At 45.5% G+C, this 26,690-nt stretch overlaps 1 protein-coding gene across 1 annotated transcript in view; it reads left to right on the top strand.

Moving 5' to 3' along the window:
* ST8SIA1 (ST8 alpha-N-acetyl-neuraminide alpha-2,8-sialyltransferase 1) overlaps window positions 1-26,455 on the top strand; it is an 84,461-nt gene extending 58,006 nt beyond the window's left edge. The window contains exons 4-5 of the mRNA XM_035127872.3: window positions 3,455-3,547; window positions 24,152-26,455. Coding sequence (XP_034983763.2) covers window positions 3,455-3,547; window positions 24,152-24,617 — 559 coding nt within the window. The 3' untranslated portion in view covers window positions 24,618-26,455. The remainder of the gene's footprint in view (window positions 1-3,454; window positions 3,548-24,151) is intronic.
* The last annotated feature ends 235 nt before the right edge of the window (window positions 26,456-26,690 follow it).

Below are 26,690 nucleotides of genomic sequence, written 5' to 3' on the forward strand. Positions count from 1 at the left end.
ACCTAACTTTTACCTTGCAACTCACACATTTTAAAATAGCTATCATAATGAGTGCAAGGTGCTGAAACAAATCATACATACCCTACTTTAAAACAGTAAATACGTATTATAATAAATATACATAGGTACACACACACACACACACACACCTCTGTAGGTGGAAACCTCAATATTATGTTAAACTACTAGCATGATCACTGCTGTCACAAATTCCATATTTCAACGATTGTGGGTTTGGTGTCATTAAAATGCATGCAGCCAATCAGCATATTTCTCCTGTTCCATTGTCTAGAAGCCGCGGGGTTTGGTCTGAATAGCTGGGTTCTTGCTGAGTTTCCATCTGGCTGCTCAGCCACATCCTTTGTTTTCTGCAATATTGTTTGATGACGCTATCCTGGTGAGAAAAAACAAAACACAGCTCCTACTGGGATGGAGTAAACTTGAGTTCCCAAAGGAATAGTATCCATGACTGATTTGAACATACAGTACTTTGAATCTTTTGGCTGATCGGTATTGAGATAAAGTAATGATATTAAATCTATGTAATTACCGGCCAGTTGCCAATCTCCTGTTCTTGGGCAAGGTTCTTGAGCGGGTGGCCATGGATCAGATCTCAGTACTCTTGGAGTAAACCGAGTACTGGGGAGTGCTCTTTTTTTGATCATGTGGAGCCTTCAACGTGGAATTCTTCAGGGTTCAGTTTTAACCCCCCCCCCCATGCTGTTTTACAACTACATGAAACCGCTGGGTGGGGTTATCTGGAGGTTTGGAGTACATTGTCAGCAATATGCTGACGACACACAGCTCTACTTCTCCTTTACATCTGCAGGTGAGGCAGTGGATATGCTGGACTGCTATCTTGCCTCGGTAATGGGCTGCATGAGGGCCAACAAACTGATGCTCAACCCAGATAAGAGTGATGGTCTGTTAGTGGGTGGTCCCCTAGACCAGATGGATGGGAGGTTGCCTGCTCTTGATGGGGTTGCACTGCCTCTGAAGCATAGCTGCCAAGTCTCCCGTTTTCCCTGGGAAAACCCCTTTTTTTACTTACCTTTTCCTGGTGGTCCCCCGTATCACTTTGTCTCCCGTTTTTCTCCGTTATTTTCTCCTGCCGGCGGCCATTTTTTTTCTTTCCGATTTGGATTTGCCCTTCTATGGGCACCAAAAATGACCGCCGCCAGCTTCAAAAGTCGCATCTACGCATGTCCGGAAGTGCATAGACGTAACTTCCGGTGTTGGCGGCGGCCATTCTTGGTGCCCATAGATGGGTGGAGCGACACCAGAAGTTGTGTCGTCACACTTCCTGACATGCGTACAAGCGACTTTCGAAGCCGGCGGCGGCCATTTTGGGTGCCCATAGAAGGGCAAAACGACACCGGAAGTTACATCGACGCAACCTCCGGTGTCAAATGGCTGCCGGTCCCGGATTCTGCAGTCCGGAAGTTGGAAGGTAAGCTCTGAAGGCAGCTTCGAGGTTCTTATGGGCCCATTGTTGTTGCTTGAAGCTCAGGTGACCTCAATGGAGCGGAATACTTTCCCTCAGCTTTGGTTGGTGGTCCAGCTGCGCCCCTGTCAGGGATAGCTTAACTTCTATTGCCTGTGCTCTGGTAACCTCTAGGCTAGATTATTTCAGCGTGTTATACATGCTTCTGATGATGGTTCTGAAACTTCAGCTGGTGCAGGATTCAGCAGCCAGGTTGCTCACTGGGGCAAGACGGTTTGAGCATACAACTCCAGTCCTGGTGGCCCAACTGCACTGGATGCCAATTTATTTCTGGTCCCAATTCAAAGTGCTGGTTTTGACCTATAAAGCCTTAAACGGCTCAAGATCACAATATCTCAAGGACCCCCCCCCTTCCCATATGAACCAACCCCAGACCCTGTGATCATCATCTGAGGCCCTTCGTCATGAGGGACAGAGGTTGGCAACACAAGAACAGCCTTTTCTGTGGTGGCTCCCCATTTGCGGAATGCTCTCCCCCGGGGAAGCTTGCCAGGTACCATTACATTCCACTTCTCCCTGGCCTTTGGCTGATTATACAACCTATGGCTTACTACGCTGCAGAGGGGTGCGTGGTTTTTTGTTTTGTTATTATGTTATGTATTTTTGTGTTCTTATACTGTAAGCCACCCTGTGATCTTTGGATGGAGGGCAGGATATAAATTTAATCCATCGATAAAATAATAAAATAAAGGGGAAGGACAGTCATTTGAACAACGAGTCAGAGAAGGCCAGATGACGCACGTCTACAGATGATGCCAAGACCTTGTTATATCTTGCTGGGAAGGGAGAAAACATGGCGGGCTTAGATGAGACACCTGTCAGGAATCTAAACAAAAACTTGATTGCCTCTCTTCAAAGAGGACAAAAACAGGCCGCTCTGGACTCCACACAGATGCAACTAAGTCTACCACCACCTAGTGACTATATGGTGACGACATCTTCATGGTAGGTTGACAGGAGAACTAGCGACACCGAGATTTTTGAACAAAGGCAGAGATACATGTGCATTAAGTAACTGAAACAATGACAAGCATTCATTGGTGCAATCCAGTAATCCTTGGGATGGTATCTCAGGGGGCCAGGGTACCCTGCAGACCTCTCACTCTTTGCAGGCAGGTAGGGACAGATTGTGAAGCTGAGGCTCCACTACCTTGGCCACCTCATGAGAAGAGAAGACTCCCTGGAAAAGACCCTGATGTTGGGAAAGATTGAGAGCACTAGGAGAAGGGGACGACAGAGGACGAGATGGTGGGACAGTGTTCTCGAAGCTACGAACATGAGTTTGACCAAACTGCGGGAGGCAGTGCAAGACAGGAGTGCCTGGCGTGCTCTGGTCCATGGGGTCACGAAGAGTCGGACACGACTAAACGACTAAACAACAACAAGGGACACTATTTATTATACGTTATTTTTTTAAAGCATTCTTACCCTGCTCTGCAGCCATAAGCTCCCAGAGCAGGTTAAGAGCAAAATCAGGAGTGCTGACTCTGAAATGTCATCGAGAAGGCGGTCCGTACCCTCAGCTTGACAATCCAAAAGGCGCAAGAGGAAAGGGGACTGGGAGGGAGGAGGGAGGGAGGGAGGAAGGAAGGAAGGAAGGAAGGAAACTCAGGCACTCTTTCTTAGTTCCAGAGTTCTTGTAATGACCACTTGGGGTGGAATTATTTCAAAAGAGCCAAATTCTGCTGGCCTTTGAGGAAAGGCCCTGCAGTCTTGCCCAAGTAGTTCCCCTTTAACTAGAGATGCCAAGAATTGTACCTGGGAATAGATGACTCTCGTGTGTCTCTTCCAACTCTACAATTCAGTGATCCTGCATGCTTAGTCGTGCCAGTCTTTGGTGCTTGATCGGGTTTTTCTTTTCTTTTCAAACAGCGGAAAGAAAGAGAGAAAGAGAGAAGGGGGGAAACAGCAGAGAAGTTAAAATGCATGGTGTGTTTCTGTTTCTTTCAGATGCAATCTTCCACCTCTCACCAGTGAATACAGCAAGGACGTTGGGTCCAAAACCCAGCTGGTAACTGCAAATCCCAGCATAATTAAGAAAAGGTAGGAAGCAGATTGTTTGTTTCTTCTGAAGGGAACTGGCATGCCGAGCAAAGGGTGCTGGTGGGGAGAGAGTTGGCGTTTACGGTCACGGTGTTGGCAGTAGAATAATTATATTCCTCTGCAGGCAGCGCTGGAAGAGCTCGGCAGACTGAAGGCGAGAGCAATTTCTCATCTGATGAGTTAATAAATCTTAGCATGGCTGTGCTACACTTCAGCAAACATTAAATTGCTTTGCAGCAAAGTGTCTCAAAAAGTAGGCGGGCATGTTTATGGCACAAGGACAGAATGGTTAGGGTAGCATATACATTGCTGGATATCAAGAGTGCATCAGGTGCAAGACAAATGAGTACCCATATCTTAATTTCCCTAGAATCTCAGCTAGGACTGGGTGATACGTGGTTTTCAACATCATGATATATCGCCATCCAAACATAGTGATATACCGATATATCACGATATCTGAAATGAGGATGGCTGGCTTCATGGTTTTTCCTGCCTCGGGAGTTCTGCCAGTGCCTGTTCTAATCTGTTTCCCTCTGCTGCAGGAATCGAGAGAAGCATTACCTGGCTTCACAGTTTCCCCCACATTGTGATTTCTGCATAGCACACACACGGAAACACACATAATGATTCGTGATATATTGCCAGGTTAGAAATTATGAAACCAGTATCACGATACGGACTTCAAGCCGGTTTTGGACAATTTGTCAATATGTTGCCCAGCCCTAGTCTCAGCTTTTTATAAAATATTATTTTCAAACAAGTTTCTAGACCTTATGGCTACAAATACATGTTTGACGGCAAATTGAAATTTCAGAAGTCATAGGGTGGCTTAATAAGTTGTCCGTGAATTTGGGTTAGAGCTCAGTTCTCTGTAGAGATCCGTGCTCCTCCCAAGTCAGAACGAATTATCCTTATTTCTTATGATGAGGAATAATAATAATAATTACCTGGTGAAAATGTAGCGGGCGATTCAGCACAGCTTTAAATTCTGTGACATTAAAGAATTGCAGCCCTTGTCTGGAAGAAAGCATGAAATGGATTCTCCGCTCTGCTCCTTAAATAAATACTTAGTAATGTTGAGAAGGAACAGGTGACCATAGAGCAGGAAGAAGACAGATTATTGCAGGCGTTAAGAAAGATGTTCCAGCTACTTACATTAAGAATAATGGTGTGTCTTTAAGCCTCCTCTTTGCTGAATGTCCATGAAAAACGAATTTCTTTGAACTAAGTTTGGATAAGATCTTATTTCCTCTTCGGAATAACTGTGTGTCGTTTAACAACAATTAATAATGCTTTGCTGAATCTGATCCAGAGGAAAAAACATTTTCTGTTATTTGCTGGTTGAAACATTCACGCCTAGACACACTTGTTTAATTTGATCAATGATAGCTTGGCTCAATTTAATCTCTTTGCAGTATTTGGTTTCAGTGAATCTTTGCGCCGTATCTCTCAGCCTCATATTCAAACTATCATTTAATTAAGCAGTTGGTGGGTGTTCTCAATTAATAAACAAATATTATAACCTTGACCCTTGATGTTGATGCTAGACTTCGAACAAGGGATTGTGGTTCCATCAGACATTATTTTTCCTTATGCTGTTCATTTCAAGGCTTGAGATTATACTCATTTGAGCATATTGAGTGTTGGGAGCTGGAGTCAGGTGCCCATCAGCAATAAAGCAGGGTGGATTTGATTTAAATCATGATTTAAATCACTAGTCAGTGAGACTTGATTTAATTTTTTTTTTTTTTACAGAAAGACTAATTCTTGCTGGTATAATCTTAATATTGACACCCAGATGAAGGTTTCGTTTTTGAAATAATAAATTTTCAGAGTAGTTTTTACAGTTATATCATAAATTGTGAATGGATTAATGGAATTCATTTACCAAAAAATTTAAACATTGCATATAAAGCCTCATGCTATACAATTAAAAACAAATCCTTATTTCTTGATGAATAGTCTTTAGGCCATAATGTAACTTAAATAGAAAACTATCTTTAGAAAGCTTTTTCCTCCAAAAGCATTTTATTTTAAAAAATCCCATTTAAATAAATAAAAAATATTTGATTTTTATCCACCCAAAGCCACCAGTGCCCATTACCTTAACTCTTTATTCAAAGAAACCAAAACTGGGCAGGCCTAGTGGTTACAGCAACTCTTCCCAGTAGGTCTTGCCCCAGTGAGGCAGCTGCGAGGACTGAAGGTCCCTGCCTTCCCACTACGCTGTAAGGCTCCTCTCCTTGTTCCTTCCCCACCAGCAAAATGCTCTGTAGCCATCTCATTGTTCTGGTCTCCTCATGCCCTCCAGCTGTTTTGGGACTACAAGTCCCATCATCCCTGACCACTGTTCCTGTTAGCTAGGGATGATGGGAGTTGTAGTCCCAAAACAGCTGGAGGGCCAAGTTTGGCCATGCCTGCTCTAAGTGTTTGGAGAGACCAGGAAGGGAGGAGAGTTGGTTGCAGCAGGAGAGGGATACTCCCTGGCTTCTTCAGCTGCCTGCCTCATCTCTCTCTCCTGGCCCTCTTCCTCTCCTGCCTCTGAATCTGGACTGCTCTCTGCCACAGACTCTCCCTGCTCACTAAACCCTGTTGCCCCTTCAGCTTCCAACATCTCCTCTTCCCAGTCTTCTCCCTCTGACCACGCATTGTCATCCCACCACCAATCCCCGGGCTCTGAGCCTTCTTCCCCTGGGGGTTCCCAGGGGGTTCCCCAGCAGCTGCCTCCAGCCACTACTATACATGCAACCAGTGCATGGCACTGAGGTTGTTGAGACATTGCCCCATTTGTCCTAATGGACCATTGGGCTCCACCTTTGGCCGTGTGTGTGTGTGTGTGATATTCTTGAGATATTTCGTTGCCATTTTATTTGTTTGTGGACTGCCTTGGGATTTCATTTTGAAACACAAGGTGGTATCTAAGCTGTGGGTTGTATTCAACCCATTAAAATTAATGGTCCTCAGTTAATCGTACTTTTAGTTTAAACGAATCTGAGTAGAAATTAGTTGACTATAACTAAGTAGTTTGATGCAACCCTGCTCTGTTAATTCATAAATTTAAAGGAAGAGATGGGCTTATTTCCAGGTTTCCTCTCCCATTTGTCTCACACATTTCCCTTCGTTGACAGCCTGGAGCTGAGAAAACAGCCTCCCAACCAAAGCCCACTTCCTTCCTGTTCTCTCCCTCCTTGCATTTTTCATTTCCAAATTTCAGATTGCAAACTGAAAGAGAGGGAGAGAGATGAAAACTGAACAACTTGCAGCGAGGTGGAGATTTATTTATTTCCCAACATAATTTTGCTCATTCCTTCTTATATTTAGCAGCAGCTAAATCTACTTGTCACCTGACCCCTGACCCCCTAGTATATTTACCCATTTGGTGTTGATTCATCTGTGATGCTGTTACCATGTGCTGCAGCTGAAGGCAAATAAGGCAGCTCAGAAGTTCAGCACCAGCACATAATAACATTTTCCAGCATTCAAAAGGGGGACTGCTTGAACTAAGGCAGGCATCCCCAAACTTCGGCCCTCCAGATGTTTTGGACTACAATTCCCATCTTCCCCAACCACTGGTCCTGTTAGCTAGGGATCATGGGAGTTGTAGGCCAAAACATCTGGTGGGCCGCAGTTTGGGGATGCCTGCTCTAAGGGAGCATAAAGCCTTGGGAGAAGGCGAAACTATGGCTGAATCCATTGGAACAGTAGTTCCCAATTAGGGGTCCGTGGACCCGGGGGGATCCAACGAATGCATCCGGGGGTCTGTGGCCCCCATCCCTTGCCTCTCCCCAACTACAGTGGTACCTCAGGTTACAGACGTTTCAGGTTACAGATGCTTCAGGTTACAGACTCCGCTAACCCAGAAATAGTACCTTGGGTTAAGAACTTTGCTTCAGGATGAGAACAGAAATTGTGCAGCGGCAGGGGGAGCCCCCATTAGCTAAAGTGGTGCCTCAGGTTAAGAACAGTTTCAGGTTAAGAACGGACCTCCAGAACAAATTAAGTTCTTAACCCGAGGTACCACTGTAAATTTTTGCATCATTTTTGCATCACAAATTTTAGGGTCTGTTCTAGCGCTGTGCTATTTTTCAATTTATTGGTCCAAATCACACTGCAATAACAATTTGACTTGGCAAAACGCAGCAATATATTGCTCCTTACGCGAGGGAGAGCGGGCAGCCAATTTCAAGGCATCACCGATATCGCACTATGGCCATCCACTTCCTCTCCTCCCCCCACCCTCCTGATCTCCATGACTGCTCCTTCCCTCATCCCCACGCCTGATTTCCAATTTCAGACATTGTGATATATTGGACTAGCAGTGGTGTCCAAACTTTTTTCAAAGAGGGCCAGATTTGATGATGTGAAGGGCCGTGAGGGCCGACCAAAGTTGTTGACTTTTTTTTAGGATTGAAGGTTTTTTTTTTAGGACTTTACCCCAGGAAATAAACTGCCTAGGGGCCGGATTAAACTGACCGATGGGCCGGATTAGGCCCCCGAAACTGACTTTGGACATGCCTGGTATTTGCGATGTTTAGCTGCTGATATATCACGATGTTGAAAACCAGATATCGCTCAGCCCTAGTCTGTTTTTTTTTTTGGTATACCTAAAATCCTTTGCTTATTAGGGGCCACCCCACATTTTGTTTAAAAAATTGCTTTGCAGAGGCAACTACCACAGAGAAATCAATGTTTTCAAATGGAGGGGTTTTGTGGCTTGGCATTTGAAAAATAGGGGGTCCTCAGTAATTAGCTAATTGGGAGCCACCATATTGGAGGGAGATGGCACCTAGACATTCTGTTGTGGCAACCCTAACCCAGGTTTAAGGTGCCATTCGGCGATTAGCTTATATATCTGAGTTTCTAACACTGTGACCCATATAGTTTGAAATAATTTGATGTCCAATATATTTTTCTTCTTCAGTTAACCTAGCATCCAGTCATGTGGCAGCCCTCCTAAAGCAGAGGGAGGCAACTTGTAGTGCCTTTGGATGTTTCAGATGGCAGCTCTTATCATTCCTGACCAGGGGCCATGCTTGCTGGGGCTGTAGGAAGTTGCAATCCAACACATCTGAAGGACATCCTGTTGGCTCCCCCATTATAAATCATTTTCGGTGCCTCACCCTCTGTTTCGTAGATCCTCCCAGGGGATGGCCATCTTATTTGTAAAGTCTCCACACGTATTCTGGATGACTAAGATGCAAGCCAGCTGCTCCGTCGAGTTAAGCTATCAAGAGTGCAAGACATAGGAAACACATTAGTGCATTTGCCCCTGTTTTATCTAATTAGCAGAGGATAATTTTAGACGGCCTGTACTTTTGATTGCTCGGAGGGCTAGTTGCTTGCTGTGATTTTCAGCTGGTGGTCGAATTTTGAACATGGTATTTGATCCCACCTGCCCGCCCTATTCAAGGTAGTACTGCAAAAACATCTCATCTCAAATGTTTTATCTTGCTAAGGCATAAGCACTGGGGTCCTAACTCCATGCAATCTCCCCAGTACCCTGTTTGACTCAGAAACTGGTGCCATTTGAGGGATGTTGAGTAAGGAGAGGAAGGATCAGATCATTGCTAAAAAAAACAAGCTTAGGGTGAGCCGTTGTTTCTTTCTCTCTGTGTGCGTCCTTTAACGTGTTAATTTTTCCAAAATTTTGCAAGAGCTGTCCAAAATAAATACTGTGACAAGATGACCGGTGTGCCTTCTCGGTCACCTGCCCCAGAGCTAACTGTTGATGGGCAATTCTATGTGGATTCCTGGTCTCTCTTTTCACAGTTCTTTATATTTAAAAGGGATGAACTGGACACAGTCCTTCAAACAGAGGATTTTTAACGTAGGACAAATGACCACCCTATTCAGGCTCCCCACCCCCATGTTTAAATTCCCTGAAGATGCTAAGAGATCTAAGCATTGAAATAGCCAGGCCCATCAGTCTGTGAAGTTACGTCAGGCATGTCCAACTCAACTTTGGACACTCTCCCCCAAAAAGCTCGACAACACGTGGCATTGACGATGGGTAGATCACTGCCATTTTTTTAAATACTGGGAGTAGATCGCAGTCGCTTGGGAGTTGGACGTGACTGGGTTATCTGACTCATTTAATGATCCCCTTGAGAGTGAGGCATTGAGCAGACAGGCAGGAGAAATTAGTTTAGAGGCAGACACTTCCAAGGGCCACCTCATATTTATGCTCGCCGTCTGTTGGGAACGAATCTTTTGGAACAGTAGACAGAAAATGAGGGGTTTGTTTCTACTCCTCGTCCCCTGGTCAACACAGAAATAAAAGTTACAGGTAGGTAGCCATGTTGGTCTGACATAGTCAAAACAAAAATATAAAAAATCCTTCCAGTAGCACCTTAGAGGCCAACTAAGTTTGTCATAGGTATGAGCTTTCGTGTGCATGCACACTTCTTCAGATACACTGAAACAGAAGTCACCAGACCCTTATGAATAGCCAGAGGGTGAAATTACAGAAGAATTTCAGAAACAGACTGGAAAGAGAAGTTGCTGAATTGCAACTCATTACCAAGCTTAAAACCATGGAGAGACCTGGTCTGAATAAGGACACTGGATTCTTATCTCATTATACATGATAAAGCTTTCTTTAGCACCTCACCCCTTGCTTTTTCCTGCAAGACCAATTGCAGTCGTTAACAGTCGCTAACTGTCATCAACAGGTTTACCACTCCTATCAGCCAATCACCTATTCCCACCACCCTTCTGAGTAATACCCCCACCCTCTGACTATTCATAAGGGTCTGGTGACTTCTGTTTCAGTGTATCTGAAGAAGTGTGCATGCACACGAAAGCTCATACCTATGACAAACTTAGTTGGTCTCTAAGGTGCTACTGGAAGGATTTTTTTAAATTTTTGTTTTGACAGGAATAAAACTGCATTATGGTCATACAACCCAAACAAAGATGTACCTGTATACCTTATGGCCTCCCTTCTTTTGAATTGCTTCTTCTGAATTCATCGTAGACGAAAATGGAGGGGTTTTTGTGCACCTTGTGCCAAGCTGAGGCAATATTGAATCAGTCTTAGGAAATCATGTTAACAGTTGCAGGTTGCCCTCCCACCCACAGTAAGAACACACACACACACACACACAGAGAGAGAGAGAGAGAGAGAGAGAGAGAGAGAGAGAGAGAGAGAGAGACATTAACAAATTGAATAAGCTAAGTAACACAGCAACATGGACTGATTTTGACAATAACTATTTGGGTCACTTCAGGGCTGATTAGATTTTCTGGTAATTTTGGGAGATAAAGGAAAGGAGGACTACTGCCTTTGCCCAGGTTGCAAACAGATTTCGAGTGGGCTAAGTTGATGGCTTTGCCTATTAGAAAGAGAAGGGAGAAATTGCCTTCGTGTCTGGAATCTTGAACAGGGAATGCATCGCCCTGCAACATGGTTGTTGTGTGTCCCACTTGCTGCTTTTGTTGAGTTTTTCAGCCAAGGTTGGCTCTCAAGGAGGCTTTCCAAAAGGCAATATAATCAGGGATGTGGGGAGGTGTTGATGGCAGCCCCCTCAGTAGCCAGTGTGCCAGTAATTCAGATTCCAGCAGCTGGAAGAGAGTTGGATGAAACCGTAAATTTTGGTCCTCTCAGTTTGTCATTTTCCAGGTCTCACATTCAGTTTTCCGCATTTCTGCAGCAGTTTGCAATTCTTGAAAATGCACCAGCATCCATCTAGCCCAGTATTGTCCACTGTGGTTTGCCACTGCCTGGAACTCATGAAAGAGGTCACTCCCCCCCCCCCCAAAGATTTCGTTCCAACTGGAGATGCAGGGGACCAAAGGCCAGAGACTTGGTGCAAGCAAAAGGGTTAGCGTTCTGCCACTTGGTCTATCCCCCAGCCCACCCCCCAATTTCCAGTATCTCCTCTTTCTTTAAAATTATTCAGGGAAATGTGTTTGTTTCGGAATTTCCAATTCGGCGCCTCCACTGCAGCACTGTGATAGATTGTTATTTTCCCGCGCACGATAATTACTATTTCCACTGGTGCTGACAAGCCTTCCCTATGAATAAAATTATGCATCTCAGCAGGAGCTGCATTTCAAATCAATAGCTGTGATGAAACACGTACAGTTTGTTCCATCTGAAAACATGCCAGCCCACCTGTATAAATTGAGCGCTTTATACTCTGCTGGGTACATGGGTGGTTTTTTCGAAAGGGCAGCACAGTATTGTTGATGAATAAACCTTTTCGTCCACATCTTGCAGGAAAGGCCCTTACTGAGATTATAATTCCTTGTGAGAGAAGGGGCTGATTCTTGAGATCAGCAGAGGGCAACCCAAGGCCTTCCAGGGATTAGGAATCTCATGCTTACCAACTGAGATATCCTTTCATTGGATTCTGCTGCTCGGCAGGTTTCATGGAAGCAGAAATAGGAGAGTTTAGGCAGGGGCGGAGCTACCTGCCCCAGCACCCGTGGCGGCATGGGGGCAGGGCTAGCTGCCCACATGGTGAGTGTCCCTAGCTGCCTGCCGCCCACACAGAGAGCGTCGGGAGGGGTGCTGCCAGCCGCCCGTGCGGCGAGCGCAGGGGGGCACCGCTTGCCTCCCGCTGCAGCCTTGTCCCTAGTGGTCTGCCGCCCGTGTGGCGAGCGTCCGGGGGTGCTGCCTGTGCAGCGAGTGGGGGGTTGGGGTGGCACAGCGATGTCACTTGCCCTCACGGCTAACATCTGGTGCTCACCGCACCCCCCGCACCCGCCTTCCTCCGCCAGTGAGTTTAGGAAGGCTGATTTTGACCTTTGTTGTCCAGAAGTGGATTAGGCAACAGACCACCAGCATCCACCTCTGGACTGCACTAAATGGGGGAGAATGCTTAAGAAAGGGACCCTGAAATTGGCGGCTTGGTGCCCCACTTTCACACTGTTCATATATTTTATTTATCGATTGCAGCTATACCCCACCTTTCCTCCAAGGAGCTCAAGGTGGCGTACATAGTTCTCTTCCACCCCATTTTATCCACACAACAACCCTGTGATGTAGGCTAGGCTGAGAGGCAGTGACTGACCCTAGTGAGCTTCATGGCCGAGTGGAAGATTTGAACCCTGGTCTCCCAGGTCCTAGTCCGATGCGCTAACCATGCCAGCCATTCCCACCCCAGACGCATGTTTTGGTTTGGGAGCTGCATCACAAAATTCTGAGAAGTGCAAATTTTTGAAGGGCAGCAGCATTTCAGTTCACGTCTTGTTTTTGGAAGCAGAAATTAGGAAGGTTTGCATTAAGCTGTGACCCAAAATAGATTTCTTTCCCCATCTTCACTACTCATGGCTTAATTTGTAGACATGAATTATGCTGAGGTAACCCAAGGTTTGTTCAAGTGAAATTACCACGTAGAAACAAAGCTGACTTCAGTCAGTAATCACACAACTCAAAGATGGAGTTAACTCTTTATTACAAAAACACGAGCTCCATGGAATTGGTTGGGTGTCAGGCCTAATGAGCAGGGCAACTCATTCCCGGCGGTCTTCCTCCATGAAAACCAGTTGTTGAGGCTGAAAGTCCTGCTTCCCCACCAAGGCTTTTTCCAAGCAATCAGGGACTGTGCCTGTGTGCAGCCAACCTCTCCTCCGTCCCTTTCATGCCTCTTCTTGTTCTGGAAGCGGGGAGGGGAGCTTGTTGCAGCAGGAGGGGGCAACACCTGTGACTCTTCATCTGCCTGACTCATCTCTTCCTCTTGGGCTTCCACATCCCACTCTCCCGCTTCAGCTTCTGCCCCTGATTCTGGATTTCTCTCTGCCACAGACTCTTGCAGCTCACTACATCTTGCTACCTCTTCAGCTTCTGACACCTCCTCTTCCCCATCCTCTCCCTCATCTCCCTCTGCCCACAGTTTGTCCACCACCAATCCCCTGGCTCTGGAGCCCTCTTCCCTTGGAGTTTCCACAGCTGATTCCTCCCACCATTCCTCTGTGTCCAACCAGACCATGGCAGCTGCCTTACATTGATTCAGATCATTGATCCACCTAGCTCAGTATTGCCTACTGGCAGTGGCACTCCAGGGTGTCAGCCAGAGGTCTCTCCCATCCCTACTTAGGGATGCCAAGGATCAAACCGGCGACCTTCTGCAGGCAAGGCAGATGCCCTAGCACTGAGCCACAAAGCTTGTGTGGCTTTAAACCTGCCCCTGAGTTGACCCTGTTGGGTTCTGAAATTCAGAGAGTGGTAAGAGCCAGCTGATGCAATGCTTACAGGAGCTGCTCTCTCCTCCTCTCTTCTTCCACATAATAACAGTAATCAAACACAGCTTAGCTCATCACGACAAATTCAGCCATTGCTCACCGGAGATGCAGAGTTTCTGTAATGACTCCTATCACCAGCGGACTGATCCAAATGATTAACGACGGAGTCATAGCAGGGTTTCCATTCAAAAGGAAGGATTTCTAGGAATTTTATTTTTTTTAAAGCAAAGGGGGAGACTTTAGATGTATTGAATACCATGCAGGATCCTAGGCATTGCACCATAACATGGAAACAGACAGGGGGAATGCCTGCAAACAGGAGTGTTGCTGATATTGCAAGCAGGTTGTTGGCAACAGGCTCCCCCCCCATTTTATTACTTATTTACTAAATTTATATAGGGTCGTGGAATTCCAGAGGAGCAGTGAGAGGCACCAAGTGAGGAACCCCCATGGGACGAAGGCTCAGAGCCCAGGGAGTGGTGGTGGGGCAATGATAAGTAGTCAGAAGGAGAAGACTAGGAGGACAAGGTGTCGGAAGCTGAAGAGGTAACAGGGTTTAGTGAGCAGGGAGAGTCTGTGGCAGAGAGAAGTTCAGAAGCAGAAGCAGGAGAGGAGGCGGCCAAGAGGCAGCCATGGTGAAGAGTGGTCAGAGGAGCCCTTCTGATGCAACAAGCTCCGCTCCCTGCCAGTAGTCTCCCTCTGACCATTCATTGTCATCCCACCACCTCTCCCCAGGCTCTGAGCCTTCTTCCCTTGGGGGTTCCCCAGCTGGTGCCACCCACAATTCCTCTGCGTGTAGCCAGTCCCATGAAACCAACTGAGATTGCTGTGGCATCAAAACCTTCCTCCTCCATTGGCATGGTACGGATCCAGGCACCCTCTGTGCCCCCTCTGCTTGTTCATGTCTTTAAAGGCAAGGCTAAAGATGTGGATAATGTCAGAAATAATTTTCCCCTTATTGTGGATGGGTAATTAAAGGGGAAAGGGATTAATGTTGGCGATGCAATAGTTAAGTTGTCTGCATATATTTTGGAGCTGTTTGCTGGTGCAAATGCACTGGTCTGCTGTTCAAAATTTTGTTTTGGAAATGATTGGATATCTGTTGCCAAATGATACAATTATATTATCACTGAATTGTTTCCAATGAATAGTTCCAGAGCTAGGTTTGGAAGTGGTTTATAATTTACTGACAGCAACAACAATAATTGCTAAAGCACTGTAGAAAAACTCATTACAGTACCATCAATTTTAAATCAATTTAAAAGGACCTGGAAGATATTTTAGGTAACTTGCTGTCCTTTAAACATTCTTCCATCATTGTAACATCACCTTGCTTTCCTCGATATAGCTCTGTATTATATCTTACAAATTGGTTTCTTATCTCTTTTGGATTATCTATAATTTTACCATTAATGTTTAATTTATTTATGGTGCTCTCTTATTGATTCTTCTTAACTGCCATGCTAACAATCTTCCAGGTTTATTAGCAAACTAATAAATAAATAAATAAATAAATAAATTGTCTTGAATTTGTTTTAATCTTCCATTCTATTTCTTGATTCATTATCATTGAAAGTTGGGTTTGAATCAGTTTAATATTATACTTTATCGATTCCTTCCCGGGTATTTTGACAAGTTCTTTCTTGTTTTTAATCAGTTCCTCTAGCAATTCCTGTGGAATTTTTAAATTACATTTTGGAATGAGTAATGTGCAGGACAAGGTAAAGGTAATGGTAAAGGGACCCCTGACCATTAGGTCCAGTCATGACCGACTCTGGGGTTGCGCGCTCATCTCGCGTTATTGGCAGAGGGAGCCAGCATACAGCTTCCAGGTCATGTGGTCAGCATGACAAAGCTGCTTCTGGTGAACCAGAGCAGCGCATGGAAACGCCGTTTACCTTCCTGCTTGGAGCGGTACCTAATTATCTACTTGCACTTTGACGTGCTTTCGAACTGCTAGGTTGGCAGGAGCAGGGACCAAGCAACGGGAGCTCACCCCGTCACATGGATTCGAACTGCCAACCTTCTGATCGGCAAGCCCTAGGCTCTGTGGTTTAACCCACAGCGCCACCTGCATCCCACAGGACAATGTATTATCAGTATAATTTCTTGTAATATAATAGTAGTTTGGTTATGCTATATATCTATATCTACACACACATTTCTTTACTCCATGCATTATTTATTTTTTGTTATTATTATTCTAATAAAAAGGGGGCATTAAAAAAGCGAGAAGGGGAAGCAATGTTGTTAAGAGTAGCAGCATCCCAGTTGGAAAAACGGAAGACGGAGCTGTCAAGTGAGTGATGAACAACAGGAAGTAGCTATCAGCATTTGTCTAAGATAACAATGGATCTTATAAATATATGAGCAAAAGAGGTAAGGTCAAAGAATGCCATTTTAGGGAGGAAATCAAACAGCAGCCAGGAAATAGAGTTAGGACCTTTAGGCAGGAAATTCCTAAAAGATCTGAGTGTCTCTTTGGTCCTTAGACTGAAAGAGAAACAAAAGCAGAAATTGAGAGGAATCCATCCATCCAATTCCCCTTCAGTGGGGCATCCCGTGTTTTATTTAGCATGTTCATTTACAGCAGGGGTGGCCAACTCCCAAGTGTTTAGTCCCAATCTACTGGCAGTGATCTACCCCCCTTTTTTGGGGGGGGGGGTTCAGGGCGAAGTTGTTGAGCTTTTTCTAGGGAGAAGGAAAGCCCCATTCTGGGGAAGTTCAAGCCTAAGATGTTGCCCAGTTTTAGAGAGAAAGGGGTTTACTCAGTGAGGCTGTTGGTTTCCCCAGAGATCTGTGGGTGAGTGTCTGTTTCCCTTTCTCTCTAAAATTGGGCAACAGCTTAGGCTATTATTAGTTTACACAGTACAGTGGTACCTCTACTTACGAATAACTCTACTTACGAATGTTTCTACTTACGAATGGAGCTCTGTCCGCCATCTTGGATGCGGTTTAGATAGGATTTTTTCTACTTACGAATTTTTAGATAGGGTTGCTTCTACTTACGAATTTTTTCTCCCAATGCATTCCTATGGGATTTGACTTACAATTTTTTTTGACTTACAAATGTGCGTTCGGAACGCATTAAATTCGTAAGTAGAGGTACCACTGTAGTCATATTGAGAGCTCTCATTGAGCCCTACTCATTTGACAAAGATGTTGAAACGACTGAAGGGCGGGCATTTTCTCCAGCAGGAAATCCGGCACTGTTCAGCCTGCCTCTTGTTGGCCTGACGCCAAGCCTGGACTCTGCCCCTTTGGTGTGTTTTGGGAGACTCGGGAGCTACTTCCCTGTCTTCTTCTGAAACACTCTCCCTCTTCCCCAGTGCTAAGGCTGGAGGCTGCAAACTCTCTGGAACCTGGCTTGTGTCAGCGTGATCTGCTCTGTCCTGATTATTTACAGCCTCGTCTCCTGGGGAGGGGCCCCTTTGGGCTTCCACCTCTGTCGAGATGGGAAAGACGCAATTCTCCTCCTTCCTCCCCCTCCTCTTCACCCTCGCTCTGGAAAGTCATGTATCTTACACCTGATCACTGCTACAAACAATAAAATCATCATCATCGTTGTTGGAGCAGCCAACAAGATGGTGTTGGACTACATTTCTCATCATCCCCTATCATTGGCCATGCTGGCTGGGGCTATTTGACGTTGGAGTCCTGTGACATCTTGAAATCACCAAGTTGGCTGCCCCAATATTCGGCAATAATGTTCTCCGTTCTTGCGGTGCCAGTACTTGCATAGCCAAACAGCACCACCGACACGCAAGAGGAAGGTATCGGCAGGCTTGAGGAAACCCTAAGTTATCTAAAAACATATTTGGAGAGGGGAGCCATAAAAGGTGGGTATCAAATGAAGACTGAGCATCCTCAGGGGCCATGGAATACTGGCTTTAGGAGGAGAGGGGGAATGGAAGGCCACAGAGGATGGAACGGCAGTATCCCAGAAAAGGAATGCAATTTTCAAATTCCCAAAATGAGGGGTGCCAAAAAGTTTTAACATGACTTGGAAATTCAAACATTGTTTGGGCTAAATTAATATGATTTGGTTTTGCTTGGCAAGTGAAATGTGTGTAAAATTGCAAAGAAACCATTAAACATGATTGCCAAGTACTTCCAGTTATATATGAATATCATTATTTGCTGTTTTTTATTATTAGCATTACCTGACATTTTCAGACGGAAAAATTAAAATTCTTCGGTTTTCCTAAAGCAGTTTATGTGCTTCTTCATCAGATGTAGTGAAGACTTACCAAGTGAAATATTTGTCCAGCCATGGAAATAATAACAGATTTAGGTTCCTCACACCCAGAAACAGACCACTCACTGAAGAAATTTGCAAACAAATTTGCAAACAAAGACAAGTTTCATCCCTTAAAAATGACACACCCCGCACACTGCAACAATTTCTTTTTTCCTCTTTTTCTTTTGCTGTTCCCACTCACTGTATGCATTTCTCATGCTATTTCCCTGGATGCTTTTTATTTTAACTGCATTCTTGTTCTGCCGCTGGACTCGGTACACTTTGATTGAAAATGAAATGCGTCTCACCCCAGAGAGCATCATTTCACCGAGGAACTGCAAAGCTGGGCTGGATTCCTGTCCTGCGAAGGGTACTAAGTGCATAGAAAGAAACTCTGGAGTGTTTTTGCTGTGCTTAGCGATGCCCAAAGGAACAGAGGCAGGCTAGAATAGTGAGGAGGTGGTTCTGGTGAAAGAGTTCCTCCTCTCAGACAAAACAAGTGGAAACTGAACCCACGTAACTGCAACACTATCTGTTTTTGTAGTAAATAAGTGTTCTGGGATAATAGCCTGAGACAGAGCAACTGGGAGAGGCAGGAGCCTAGATGTGGGTGGATAAACGGATAAACTACTGTTTGTGCTTACTTGGGTAAATTAGTTTACAGTGAGGAAAAGGGAGAGGATCGTAAGGATGAACTGAGTGGGGAAGACTGAATGCACCGTAAATGCTTTCCAAGGAAAGGATTTGCCTTATGCTGCATTAGACCATTGGCCCACCTAGGCCAACACAGTTGGTGGCAGGGCCGTCTTAAGTGCCCCTGGCGCCGTGGAGCGACGGATCCCTCCGGCGCCGCCCGCCCCGTTTCCCAGTGCGGCTGCCACAAGCGCTGCTGCGCGGCGGGTGGGCAGGCACAGTGCGGTTGCCGTGGGCGCAGCTGCGCGGCGGACCGGGCGGCCAGCGGGCGGGCGCAGCTCGCGGCGCCCTGCTGGCGGGCCGGTGCCCTGCGCCACCCAGCCTGGCCGTAGGGCCGGCCCTGGTTGATGGCTGTCAAGCAGAGGCCATTGTGGATTTGATGAGGAAAGTGTTGGTTTCTATTCCTCTCACTGTGCAGTCGCAAGACTGTGTTTATGCATTCCACAGATCATTGGAATCACGGGAGCGGATGTTAGCTGTATTCTGTTTCTGTTTGTTGTTTTCTTCTTCGGACATGCTTTCTTTTGTTCTGCCTTATACTTAGTAATAAAAGTAGCTTGTAGCACACACCTCTGCCTCAGTCCTTCTGCATTTTACTCTGCAAGATATCTGAATATGTGCCCGGGGTCTCCAAGGCACGGATCACGAATACGTCAAGGACAGCCAGGCTGGAAACATTCCTGAGTTATGCCTGGGGGGGGTCGTTCTCCCTTCCCCCCCCCACTGGCTTCCTGTAGCTCAGGGGTAGAGCATCTGCTTTGCATGCAGAAGCTCCCAGGTTCAATCCCCAGCATCTCCAGGTGGGACGGCTGGCAGGGAACTCTGTGTGAAGTCTGGCAAGCTGCTGCCAGCTAGTGTCAGATAGTGAGGTATATGGTCCAACAGTCTGCCTCGGAATAAGGCAGCACCCTAGGTGAATGTACAGTCAACAGCAACTTGAGTCTCCTCCAGTGGATGCCTGGTAAAGGAGACATGTGATACGATATAATGGTGTTCCACCTTCCTTTCCACCCTTTTAAAAAGAAAAGCAGCAACTAACAAATTGAGGTTGCAGTGCAGAAATGTGGGGAACCAGTCCAAAAGATCTGGAGGGCGCCCCATTGGCTGGCTCTGGTCTATACCTTGAGTATTACAACAACCTCAGCCCCACATGCGTATATAGCACTGGATGCCAGGAGAACGAAATAAACAGACTTCCCTGAAATGTGTTACATTTGAGGTGAGATACGAAATGCCTGTTGATATTGGCCCATTCTCACATCCCCAGCTGAACGACGCCTGTGTGATTGAACATGAACCCATCGCAGACACCACTTCTTGGTTTTGAAAGCCATAGGCATGTCAATTAAACCCATGGAAGGGGAGAAATTAGGCATCCATGCACATGACTTGCTTGTGTGGGATCCAAAAGTTTGGATACCTACTGGAGAGTGCCAGAAACTGGGTTTGGTGAAGGATCCACCAGCCATGGCAACTTAGCACAGCCTCCACATCCAGAAGCTGTTCATTGAGGGTGGCAATCTCTACCAGGTTTGATTTGTGAACCCACAAGTACCTAGCCAGATACTACGCTAGATTGAATTTACCATTAGTTTCCCCCACCCAATGCTGATCAGAGATAAATCTGTAAAATAAGCAGCATGTAAAATGGGAAGAAATGGAAATACCTGAGAGAGTGGGGAGCCAGGTGTTTTTTTGGGGGGGTGTGTGTATTAAATTAGTTTTAATTGGAGTTGACGTGTTATAAATTTGAAAAATGAATAAAAATTAATTGGCAAAAAAGGGATTTACCATTAGTCCAATCCCACTTCTTATGTGTTAAACCCAGCTATTCCGAGAATATGACATTTGCATTTTAATAGAAGCAAGGAATGTACCCTCCCGAGCCAGCTGTGTTTCTAATTCTGGTTCACTTGTTTGGATATTAGTAGCAATGTTTTCTTATTAAGCTCAGTTTCTCTTTTATCTTCCTCGCATAATGTTTATGTCATGGCTTATGATGCCTCCCCAGACTCTGATGGCACACATGACTTGCAAAGTCGCTATTTCAGCATTTCATATAGTTAATTACAGGATGAGTTGATGTAGGAGGAAAAGGGGTAGCTATGAGCAGCCTCAAAGCAAGCCGCAGCTGGTTTTGTTGAAACCTAAATGGATATTTGGAAAGCGGCCAACTTTCTCTTGCTTATAGCAGGGATAGCCGACGGGTCGCCCTCCAGATGTCAATAGACTACAACTTCCATCATCCCTGACTATTGACCATGCTGTCTGCAGCTGATGGAAGTAGGTGTGCAATATCTGGAAGCTGCTGCATTGGCTACCACTGGCTTACAAAGAGGAGATGTCAGGTTCATAGATTTGCTGCCAGTTATTATCTCTTGCAAAGCCTGTACAGTGGTACCTCGGGTTACAAACACCTCGGGTTACAGACTCCGCTAACCCGGAAGTAGTACCTCGGGTTAAGAACTTTACCTCAGGATGAGAACAGACAGGGCCGGCCCTACAGCAAGGCTGGGTGGCGCAGGAGGGATCTTCGCACCACGGCGCCAGATATGCTCAAGACGGCCCTGAGAACAGAAATCGTGAGCCGGCGCCGCAGCAGCAGCAGGAGGCCCAATTAGTTAAAGTGGTACGTCAGGTTAAGAACGGTTTCAGGTTAAGAATGGACCTCCGGAACGAATTACGTTCAGAACCAGAGGTACCACTGTATTGAGCTGCCCCACATTACTTTGTGACAAAACTGCCACCCCAACTGCTGTCTTCCTCTCTATTCGGATTTAAATCTTCAACTGGGTGAATCATGGAGACAACCATTGGTCTACCTGTAACAACATAGAGCAAAACTGGAAATGACAGGGCTATCAGCAAGAGCAGAAGTCAAACTGTCTCTCCTCCTCCTCCTCTCTCCCTAGTAAGGCGTTGTAAAAACAACAGCAACCTCATGTTATATGAAGTTTCCTTGATCCAGGGGTGGGGAATTACAGGAACTGATACTGACTTAAGGAACTCTTTGAGGAATTCCATGGCCGTGCACGCTCTACTGTTGCCATACCTACAACATTACTAAGTAGTTCTTTATCATATTTAACACCATGATTTTTTATATCAGAGGGATGAAGTGAAAAGGCCTATTATTATTATTATTATTATTATTATTAGTTGTTTAGTCATTTAGTCGTGCCCGACTCTTCGTGACCCCATGGACCAGAGCACGCCAGGCACTCCTGTCTTCCACTGCCTCCTGTGGTTTGGTCAGACTCATGTTGGTAGCTTCGAAAACACTGTCCAACCATCTCGTCCTCTGTCGACCCCTTCTCCTAGTGCCCTCCATCTTTCCCAACATCAGGGTCTTTTCCAGGGAGTCTTCTCTTCTCATGAGGTGGCTAAAGTATTGGAGCCTCAGCTTCATGATCTGTCCTTCCAGTAGTAGTAGTATAACACCCTTCATTTAAAATTCCCAGGGTGGTTCACAACAGAAAAATACAAAATGAGAATACCGAGTGACGGCTAAAGTTTCCTTGTTTGGACAGAATAGACTGTATGGCTTTTTAGTCTCTGATGGCCCATAGCCCTGGGGCCTCTTGGCTGCCTGTGTTTCTTCCCATCTGCTGAACTGGGTCCTGTGCCTGTTGAAAAGTTGGCTCCCAGCATTTTTGTCTAAGATAATTGCAAACGCCCCTTCTGTGTGGCATTGCTGACCTGCTGGCACTTCCACGTGCTTTGCTCTCGGTTGCATCTGCTGCAGTTCCTCTGCCAGGATGGCAAATGATGTGAAGAGACGAGGACAAGAATCCATGGTAATCCACTGGGCATTCAGCTCATGCCAAAGTCCGTCACACCAAAAGTCCGTACAGTGGAACCTCTGTTTACGCCTACCTCCGTTTATGAACGCCTCCGTTTACAAACGCCGCGCGGACCCGGAAGTGTTTACACCCGGGTTCCGCTGTGCTCGGATGCACAGAAGCGATATGCGTAGCATGCGCAGAAGCGCTCTTATTGGTGCTTTGCGCACGCACAGAAGCATGCCTTTGGTGAGTGAATGCCTCCGCGGAACGGATTGCATTTGCAAACCGAGGTACCACTGTACGCAAAGCCCCAATGCCAGGGGAAGAAAGAGAACAAAAGGATCAGCTTCCTGTGTTAACTTACAGAATTTGCTCCCTCGGGTGCCAGTGGTGACCACCAACTTGGATGGCTTTAGAAGAAGATCAGAGGCATGCATGGGGAATAAGTTATCCGTGGCTCCTAGCCAGAGTAGTGATGTTCTGCCTCCACTGTTGGAGGCAGCATGTGTCTGAATACCAGGTGCTGGGAACTGGAGGAGAGGCGAAAGCGCTCTTTGCAGACTTCCCACAGAGATCTGGTTGGCCACTGTGAGAACAGGATGCTGGACCTGTTGAGCAGGGCTCTGCTTGTGTTCTCACGTTCTCCATTTCTGCAAAGGGTAAACTTTAGGATTGGGAGATGTCTGCTTTTCAACATCGTGATATATCACTGGCTAAACATTGCAATACAGTGGTACCTCGGTCTAAGAACACAATTGGTTCCGGAAGTTTGTACTTAACCTGAAACGTACTTAACCTGAAGCGAACTTTCCCATTGGGAGTAATGGAAAATGGATTAATCCGTTCCAGACGGGTCTGCGGATTACTCAACCTGAAGCGTATTTAACCCGAAGTATGAGTGTAATTGCTTCTGGAAGTCTGTACTTAACCTGAAGCGTACTTAACCTGAAGCGAACTTTCCCATTGAAAGTAATGGAAAGTGGATTAATCCATTCCAGACAGGTCCGCGGAGTACTTAAACTGAAAGTACTCAAACCGAAACCGTACTTAAACTGTATACTGATATATCAGAATGGAGCTATGTAGAGGCATTGGCTGGCTGCACCATTTTACCCATGTTGTGATTTTTGCATAGCGCTCGCGCGCGCGCACACACACACACACACACACCCTACACATCATTATTCACGATATATTGCCAGCTCAAAAATTACGAAACTGATATCACAATATGGATTTCAATCTGGTTTGGGATGAAATATTGATACATCTCGCCCAGCCCCAGTAAGCATGATGAAATAGGAAAACAGAAACACCAGGGGAGGGGAGGGGGGGAGTCTATATTGTTGGGTTTTTATGAAAAGTATTGCATATTGTGATGATAAAATTTGAAAATAAAATATATATATATATTTTTTAAAAAGGAAAACAGAAACACCAACCTGTTTTATAGAGCAGAAACATTTCAGTCATAACTATCAGTATGTGCCATTTCTTTCCAAATCAGCATTTGAATCTAACCTTCTAAGGTTAAAAACCATTTGCTTTTTTGAAAGTACTATATTTTTGTCCAAAATCATCTTTGGTCTCAAGAAGCCTTCGCCATCAGTACTCGCAGGGCCTTTTCAAACTGTTTTGAAATGATTTTAAGGTATTGACTTGTTCCTCTCCCCCCCCCTTTCTGTTTTTGAACAGGTTCCAGAACCTCCTTTGGTCCCGAAAAGCCTTTGTGGACAGTGTTAAAGTCTACAACCAGAGCTACATCTATATGCCAGCCTTCTCCATGAAAGCGGGGACAGAGCCCTCTCTCAGGGTCTACTACACCCTAGCAGATGTTGGCGCCAGGCAAAAGGTGATTTTCGCCAACCCAAACTTCTTGCGCAACATCGGAAAGTTTTGGAAGAACAAAGGAATCCATGGAAGGCGGCTGTCGACGGGCCTCTTCCTGGTCAGTGCAGCCCTGGGCTTGTGTGAAGAAGTAACGATTTATGGGTTCTGGCCCTTTTCGATGGACCTGCATGGGAAGTTTATCAGTCACCACTACTACGATAACATCTTGCCGGATTCGTGGTTTCACGCTATGCCGGAGGAATTCCTACAGCTGTGGTTTCTCCACAAAAGTGGCGTGTTGCGAATGCAGCTGGAACATTGCGAAGCCTGAGAACCTGGGAGAAGGTCTGAGGGAGTTTGTGTGTCTCGCCAAATGAACAAACTGGGGAAAGGTTGCGGGGAGGGGACACGGCGGCGACTCAAAACCCAACCTTAAAATGGGATTTGCATGGAATGCTACAATAGCAGTTGCTCCATTGATAACTTCAAGATGGACAGAGGAATCGGAGTCCTCATGTGCAGTGTTTCATGAGGTGATCGGATGTTAACTCAGCAAAATGGCGGGATTTGACTGGGTGTTGCCAATGTTGCGATTCAAGAGCATCAAGTGGTTTGAAGAGGGGGAGGGGGTTACAAAGGGCTTTTGCTGAGTATTTCATATTGCTCAGATTTAAGACTGACAACCCATTCAATTGGGGATATGGTTTCTTTTCAGTTTCCTTTTTTTTGTTTTTTTGTTTCCAAAGCTGGATTTTGAAAGGTGCCTGGAGTCACCCATTCCTGTTTCTTTCAGGGAGTTTTGAACAAGTCATAGGACAGTGCCAATTTCTCTCTCCTTTGTTTGTTTTTGTTTCGTTTCTAAAGAAAATGACAGGTTACTCCTTTCAATAGCAGTATTCTCCAGTCCTTGTAGCATAAACTGGGAAACTTTTTTTTAAAGAAATGTGAATGTTTTTTAAGCAAAATATTTATTTTTTTGATGAAACAATCGCCCAGTCTTTCCACACAGGCCTATTGCTGTAGGGTAACAGTTGCTGTCGGGCAGTCCAGATTGCTCTCGGTCATAAAACCCAAACCTACTTGATCCCGCGGTGCAGAACTGGGCACAATTCTGAGCTGGCCTCGCATTGTCAAAAATGCCGAGTACCTGCACATTTGATAAGCAAGAATCTGGCCTGGTGGATAGACCCTGGGCAGTCAGTTCCTGTTTTTTGTAGACACTTAACTGAAAGCCAATTTTGCAATGCCTGAAAGTTGCGTGGTGGGTTTCCAATATGGGCTTCATTCTACATTCCTTTGCATTCCGGGCCCACCAAGAAGGTGGTGCGTTGCACTTAAGAGTCAGAGCTGCTGTACAGACTTTGGGGGGGGGGGGAACCATAGGTTCAATCTCCCAGGATCAATCTCTCCAAAATAGAGGGTCCTGGGTTGCAGTAGGAAAGGACCTTCTTACGTGAAACCCGCAATGGTGGCCTGGCCATGTATAATGCCTACAAACTTCATTTTGCAATTGCAACTTTCTTTGATTCATGTCAATGCTGTCTTATTTTGACCACGGTTTGTGCTTAACCCAAACATTATCCATCTCATTCCTTCTCCCTGGCCACCCCCAGCAAAATGACAAGAGCTGATCAATTCAGTTCGAAACTATATATGTGAACTTTGTAGCTGCAGTGAGGAGCCGTAAGCCAAAACGGATGGTTTTCTCATTGCAACACTTTGCCTAAGTGTCAGGTGGGCGCAAGCTGCCGATGATGTCACCCACATTTTTCCAGCCCTTGAATACCTGCCATTCATTTCAGCAGCGCTTGCAAAGGGGAAGCGTTTCGGTGATTTCTTCATACTGGAAAACAGCCACATCTAGGGTTCGTCAAACCAATCAGACCCTGAGCGTGAACGGACGGTTAGACAAAGCTAAGGGCTTATTCCCAGAAACGCATGTAAGTCAGGTGCACAGCAGGGCAAGAAAATTGCTCCCCAAAATTCCCAGTAGTTTTGCATCTGCAAATTATGTTGTTGAATACTTTCCAATATTCTCTGAATGCTCACATATTTTTCTGAATCGCCACTGAATATTAATTAGGGATTTAGCCTCTGTTAAAGAAAAACAAAGAGCATATGCTTCCCCACCCTCACAATAAAAATATAGCTTTATTCATGTGCAGAATTAAACAACCATTTATTTAGTTTTACTTGATCTAAATCTGCATACATTTGCATATGAATAAAGCCCAGTTCACAAGGAATGCAAAGCCAAACCATTGTTTAGTGTGGATGAGCAAATGTACAGGTTCCTGGAGCAACAATGTAGGGACAAATATATCTCCAAACGTCAAATGAAACAGTAAGGGTGCTGAGAGTTGTTAAGAGACTCTTATTCCCCTCACAAAGCTACAATTCCCAG

The sequence above is a fragment of the Zootoca vivipara genome, chromosome 9 (assembly GCF_965207765.1).
Source record: "Zootoca vivipara chromosome 9, rZooViv2.hap1.1, whole genome shotgun sequence".
Taxonomy (NCBI): Eukaryota; Metazoa; Chordata; class Lepidosauria; order Squamata; family Lacertidae; genus Zootoca; species Zootoca vivipara.